Consider the following 6,295-nt stretch of genomic DNA (forward strand, 5'->3'; position numbering starts at 1 on the left):
TAGTTTCCCACCCACGTTTATTATGCAAAAGGTCCATGAATTTGGAAAGGGCATTATTTACTATATTGTGGCATCATAGGGCAAAGAGATGGGAACAGATCTGCCATATTGTCATGTACTTCCTTACAAATGTAGAGTTTGATCCTTTATTCCATAATGTAATACCTTATTTAGTGCAGATTTAATTGTATTTAAACAATTTTGTTCCTAACTTTGCATTCAAAAGAGCAACCTTGTTTGTCTGCCTATCGTAAAGGGTGGGTTGGTTGTTGGGGGTTTTTTACCTCTCTGCCCTACTGCCATGTCTGATGCCATGAATCACTGGAGTCTTCAGTTACAATTCACAACAGTGCTTTGTAAATTGGATCAGGCAGACAGGGTTTACCAGTTAGGAGTGTAAAACTATTGAATTGTTGGGTTTGTGGGTTTTTTTCTTTAGCATAGCATATATTTACTCTTACATTTTTATGTATCTGACCTGCCACCTCATTCAGTACTTCATTCTTTCCTATGCTGAATGCAGTCCAGTCCACCCCTTTCCCACCGACAAATCTTTCCAACCTTCAAGTTTCCTGCTAATCCATACCCAGGCTATGAAACCCTTCTGTTCCTTGAACTTTCCCCAGCTCATAACTGTTTCCTTCCAGGTTCCAGAAGTGCAAACAAACAGCCCACAAGACTTTGAATTCTTTCCCCTCCCTGACATCTGTCAGCAAACCACCCCCATCTCTAATTTGCAGCTCTTACTCAGACACGTGCAGACTGAAATCAGACTGCTGTAAAAGCTGTTGCTCCTTCTCTTGGAAATTCTCGCCTCTGCTGGCCAGAACTACTACCAATTATAAGCTGGGTTATTATGGAAAAAAAAAAATTTGCTTTTGTTTGACTTAATAAACCTTTGCTGTGATTTACAGCAGCGTGAGCAGTTCAGTTGCCTGTGCAATAGTGATTGGAACTCTGGTAGGAGACAGAAGGTAGAAGCTTCTGGGGTGACGACCCCCAGATTTAATCTGTCTTTGTTCAGCAGTCAGAAGTCTTTATTGCACTCACGTGCATGTGCCTCACTGAAAGTTCTTTATTCGTTTGTATGATATTTAACTCTTAAAAAAGATAATTGAAGAGTTGTCATTGAACCGAGCTATGTAGCTTCTGGCATGTAATTTTTTCATATTTCTGATGCTGTAAAAAGAAAATAAAACTCAAAAGCAAAAATTAATTTCTTCTGCTTAAATTTTTCATGTTTGTTTTTCTGAATGAGAGCTGCTTTCCATATTGTTTACATTTATTTTTCGTGTTCACACTGAGAACCAGAGCAGTATGGCAGCTAATAGCTGCGTCTGTAAAATACATTATTCACCAAGAATACCTATACAGAAATCTGCGATGTATTCGGTTATAGATTTTTCTAGGTACAAAATTGCTGTTCAAAGTGTGACTACAAGTATTTTTCCCTTTTTCATGTGCATTTAATTATGATGACTTGGCAAACATGGGTCACATCCATCAGCCTAGACAGATTTTTAAAAGATAAAAATTAGACACATGTTACTTTATATGCCTCTCATACTTGAGATGCAATATTGGGGAAGAACATCTGTGTTACAGCTGGTGCTTACTGCTGCAGAGAAAGACACTACTCCAACTCACAGGAAATCAGGCACAGTAAAGATATATTCATCTTCCAGATTGAGCATTAATTTCATAGATACTTCAAACTAATTTAGTCTCCTAATTTGTTTTCTCACATACTGATGATTTTTTTTTCCTCCTTGCAGTCACTGCAGTATCTCACTAAGGCATATAAATGTGAAATTCAATCAAGTGATTGGGAAAAAGATGTCTCTTCTTTTAAGAAAGTGGTGAAAGGAGCCATAGAGATTGCACATGGTATGTTCTATCTGAAAAGAACTTTTATTATTTATGAAGACCATAGCAAATATTTATTAAGCTTAGTAACAAAATAATATTATACTTTACCCATTATATTTCTTCCTACTATTGGGAGTCCTCTAACAGAGAGCACTATCCTGATAGTGCATACAAAAATATACTTGGAGTGAGGCAGAAATTGTGCTGGGTAAGTCAGTAAACATATGATTGGTAAACATGGAATCAATTAATTTAATGGTCTAGCAATTTCATAATGCAAGTGAAAATGCATCTATAGTTTATCTCAGTCCTCAAATCATCACATAATTTTGATTGACTGTGCAAGTAAAGAGATGGACAAAACAGACTTAGAGTATGCACTGTGCTGTGGTACTTACAGATACATATAGCTGTTGGGTTTGGAGTCAAAATTACTTGGCATTCTTTTTCTTTGTGTTTCTTTTTGGGGATATTACATTTTAAAATTGTCTATGGGAGGTATCAAGATTTGTGAGTAACTGTTGTTTAAAGATTATTGCTATAGATGTAATGCTTTGTTGTTTTCGGGTCCTTTTCTTCTGTGTTTGGATTCTAGTGGCTATAAAATGCAGCAAGAATAAATCTAATCATCAGGAAGCTTTGCAGATACTTTCCTCAGCCCGACTCAACTTACGTGGCTTGTCATCCAAAGCAAAGGTAGGAATGTTTGAAAGGTCGGAATTTTTGTTTGAAAGGTAGGAACCTTTGTTCTATTGCCAGAAACCATTTCTCTGTTTTGAGTCATTGATAGATCAAATACCTCCCTGTCCCAGTGCATCATCAGATGGATATTCACCTCTACGCTGTTAAGAATTCCAGTTTTGGGTAGACTTCTATTTCCCTTCTGCCTGCTAGGCTTTGACTGAAGTAAATCTACTACTCTAAAATGTAAATGTTATCTCTTAGACTAAGTTAGAATTTTACTTAAAATGTTGGGCAAACAAACTTGAATGTTTGGAAGAAATCAGTCATTTCAAAGACCCATTCCTTATGTGAGTATTATGTCCTTATTTTCATGGGGGAAACAGGGCAGTCTCAGAAAGAATGGATGTAAACCTGCAAAAAAGACCAAAACATGTCAGCACTACTTTGCGTCTCTTCAAGTGTTTTAAAACCAGTTATTTATTAAAAGAGAGAACTAATTTTTAATAAGGTTTTCATGGATACCCTACCAATTCAGATATTAATTTGTTGGAAAATGTCACCATGTTTGAGTTGTATGTTTGGGTTTTGGAGTTGTGCCTCCATAGTCAGGCACCCAAAGAGCTAAGTCTGTTTCTGCACTGTTATTATCCTAATTTTACCCTTCACCTTACAACATGAGACACAGCCATTGTTTAACTGAGGACTGATCTGGAATATATTTTCATTCAAAATACACTTAATGTCTTAAAGAAGTATTCTTCTTGGCTGTGTGTGGGGTTTTTAGAAAATACGAATTACAGAGCAAAAGTTTTATAACGCGTGCTTGTGTTACAAAGTGTTGATCCGTCGTCAGTGTGCTAAACTTGGCTCTTTTAAGTCCTGTAATTTTAAGGATAAAAGCCTAGAAAAGTTGTATAAGCAGACACAAGCTGGCTCTGTAGCTGTTCTTTTAGATACTGGCATACGTAAGCCTTCAGAATGTGGTGAAAAAAGCCACAACATGTATGTTTTGTTGTGGTTCACAAAACGTTTTTTTTTTAAAAAAAAAAAAGTCTGTAGACTGAGCTTGACTGTAGAGAAAGCTAGACTACTTGACATAAATGATAAAAATACAAGTACAGGTGGTTTATGTTATGCAAGATCATGCAGTATCTGAAAGATTAAGAATAGGTGAGTCTGATAAATTGTATTCTTAATTCCTGAAGGCACTAATTAAATTAACATCTGTATTATTGGCGGATAGTGGTGCCTCTAAGTTTTATGGCGCTTCTGAGAAAATTGAAATGTTAGAGATAAAGCTATTGGTGTAACCTCATTGTTTTTGCCTACTTTCCAAGATGCCATATTATTTTTAATTTGAAGTCATATTGAATTTCCAAAATGTGTTGTGGTTTCAAAACTCAGTCATCTTCTGTAAGGTACTCTGCACAAACAATTCAGCACTGTTTATGCCTGTCCAAGCTTGACTACAGCATCTTGTTTTGCTGCCTTGTGAGTCAATATTAGTGTGGGGGAGCGGGGTTTCTTTTCTTTTAATGGAGCAAAGCATTTTAAAAAAAGGGCTAAGAGCAGACTCAGTCATTAAGATTTCAGAATGAATAAAGGAGCAGTGAAATAAATTTTAAAAGATAAAATTTCAAAATTTTGTAGTCAGGACATGCAATTGGAACAAATCAGTAGTTTTTGTACAGGTGCACTTCTCAGACTCCTCGCCTTTCCTGGGATGTCTGTCTCTGACATTCCAGCTCCTGTGTTGTGCTGGACTCCTGATGCACCCACACACTGCTGAAGGCTGCAACTCAAAAATGTATTGTTAGTGGGCTCCTTTCTGTACAGACCTTTCTGGGCAGTCGCATGCCCTGGCAAATAGTCTAGTGGCCTCTCTCCTGCTCCTTGCCCCCATGCATCATTTGGATCTGACAGGTGGGGTCTCCAAAAAGGAGAAAGGTCAAGGAGCTGTATTGTAAATGCATGAAATGTGGGTACTGTTGTGGGGAAGCATGGGGCATAAAGCCCAAAGAGTGATGGTACGTGAAAATTCCCCAGACTGCATCTAGTTGAATAGATCTGTTTAACTGTGTGAAAAAAAAAATAATTAACAAATAATCATATCATCCTGATTTATTTAACTGTCTTAGCCAGAAAGAACCAAACTTTTCTGTCACATTCCCAGTGTGAGGTTTTGGGGCTGAAAGTCAGAAAAGTTTCTGTACTTGTAGCAAGAACATGTTCCTATTTTCGTGTAAGATGTTCCTTTGTTCAGTGACAACACTGTTCTGAGGCATATTGAATACCTTGGTTCAGGCCTTTTAAGTACATTTATGTTTATACAAGTATCTGTATATTCCCATTATGTTTTGATGATATAATGATGTACAGATGTACTGGAGAGCAGCTGTTGTTTTCTTGGTTTGTTTTTGTCTCTAAATGCAGGGTTTAAGTTTGTGTCAAATGAAGTGTGAATCACTCTCCTTTTACATAATAAAGGGAAAACATACTTTTTTGGTTCTCCACCACCACCATATTTCTGTGGCGTGGTACCTCACAGCATCCATGTTTCTTGAGTCAAATAACAGGTCCTGGCCTTGCAATATCAAAGTGTTCTGGTGCTACAGCATACACAAAGCTTCAGTCAGAGTTTGCGTATCTCAAGGCTTTAGACAAGTCATTTAGCATCCCTTGTCCTTGGTTTCCTTCTAAATACACGAAGATTATGATTGCTCATGAGTTAACTGCTTTGTGTTTTTGTTAATGTCTTAAGGTCTTTAAGAAGAAACTATTTTTATTACTCTGTAGTGTATTGTTTTCTCTTGTATAACTTAATTGCACACAGATGAATATCTCCACCCACATATGTCTTGACATCAAATGTTAAAACATGTTTATTTGAGGTTTTGGAGAAAATGATGCAACAGCATGTGACACTTGGGAAAAACGTCCGTTAAAATTCACAACTACTAATTTATCAGCAGGTGGGTTTGTAAACTGCAGTGACGGTTTGTGAGATGCTCGTCTAATCTGAGTTTCATGGTAAAGTCCTTCACTTTCGATGGGATCGAGAGTCAGCGTAGGCAGTCAGGTCAGAGCAGAAATCCAGCGTACACAGGAGGATTCAGCCCCTTTGGCAAAATATCAGGTGTGTGGCACAGACCTCAGGTCTGTGTATGCATGTGTGTGTACACATGTATGTATGTATACCCCTTCAGTTTATTAGCCACAAAACGGCCTTTTTAAGGAGACAGAAACCATCATAGGTACCAAAAATACGAAAGGCGGGATAGTGGCGATGAGCTTTCTGTGTTCTGCCTCTGTGCTGAAACTGAGAAACGGTATGTGTGGTTTAAAATAATGCATTTCTTTTTGTCGTGCAGCAACTTTTTGTCGATGTAACAAGTAATGAGGTTCACAGTGAGATAGCTGATGAGGTGACAACCATGGACAACATGATTACTGAACTTCAGGAGCTGAGCAACCAGCTGAGAGACCAGTGCTGACCTACAGACCGGGTTTCGCAACAGGAAGACAAGAATGACATCTTTCTTTTGCCACAGCTTTTGCTGATGAAACTGTAACAATTCTAACACAAAACCAGTCTCAATAAACATTTTTCTGTACAGTGCTGTTGTTGTGATCAGCTTTCTTTAGAGTTCAGGTTGCTTTTTAAGATTCTTATCTTCTTTCGCTGCCTTACAGAGTTGTCTGTTTTGCTTCCTCAGGCCCAGATTTTGGGGAACAGAGCTAC

General features: G+C 37.7%; 1 protein-coding gene across 1 annotated transcript in view; it reads left to right on the plus strand.

Annotated features, from left to right (window-relative positions):
• TTC27 (tetratricopeptide repeat domain 27) overlaps positions 1-6,047 on the plus strand; it is a 142,011-nt gene extending 135,964 nt beyond the window's left edge. The window contains exons 18-20 of the mRNA XM_086628150.1: positions 1,776-1,887; positions 2,465-2,565; positions 5,925-6,047. Coding sequence (XP_086484276.1) covers positions 1,776-1,887; positions 2,465-2,565; positions 5,925-6,047 — 336 coding nt within the window. The remainder of the gene's footprint in view (positions 1-1,775; positions 1,888-2,464; positions 2,566-5,924) is intronic.
• The last annotated feature ends 248 nt before the right edge of the window (positions 6,048-6,295 follow it).

The sequence above is a fragment of the Tauraco erythrolophus genome, chromosome 2 (genome assembly GCF_009769465.1).
Source record: "Tauraco erythrolophus isolate bTauEry1 chromosome 2, bTauEry1.pri, whole genome shotgun sequence".
Taxonomy (NCBI): Eukaryota; Metazoa; Chordata; class Aves; order Musophagiformes; family Musophagidae; genus Tauraco; species Tauraco erythrolophus.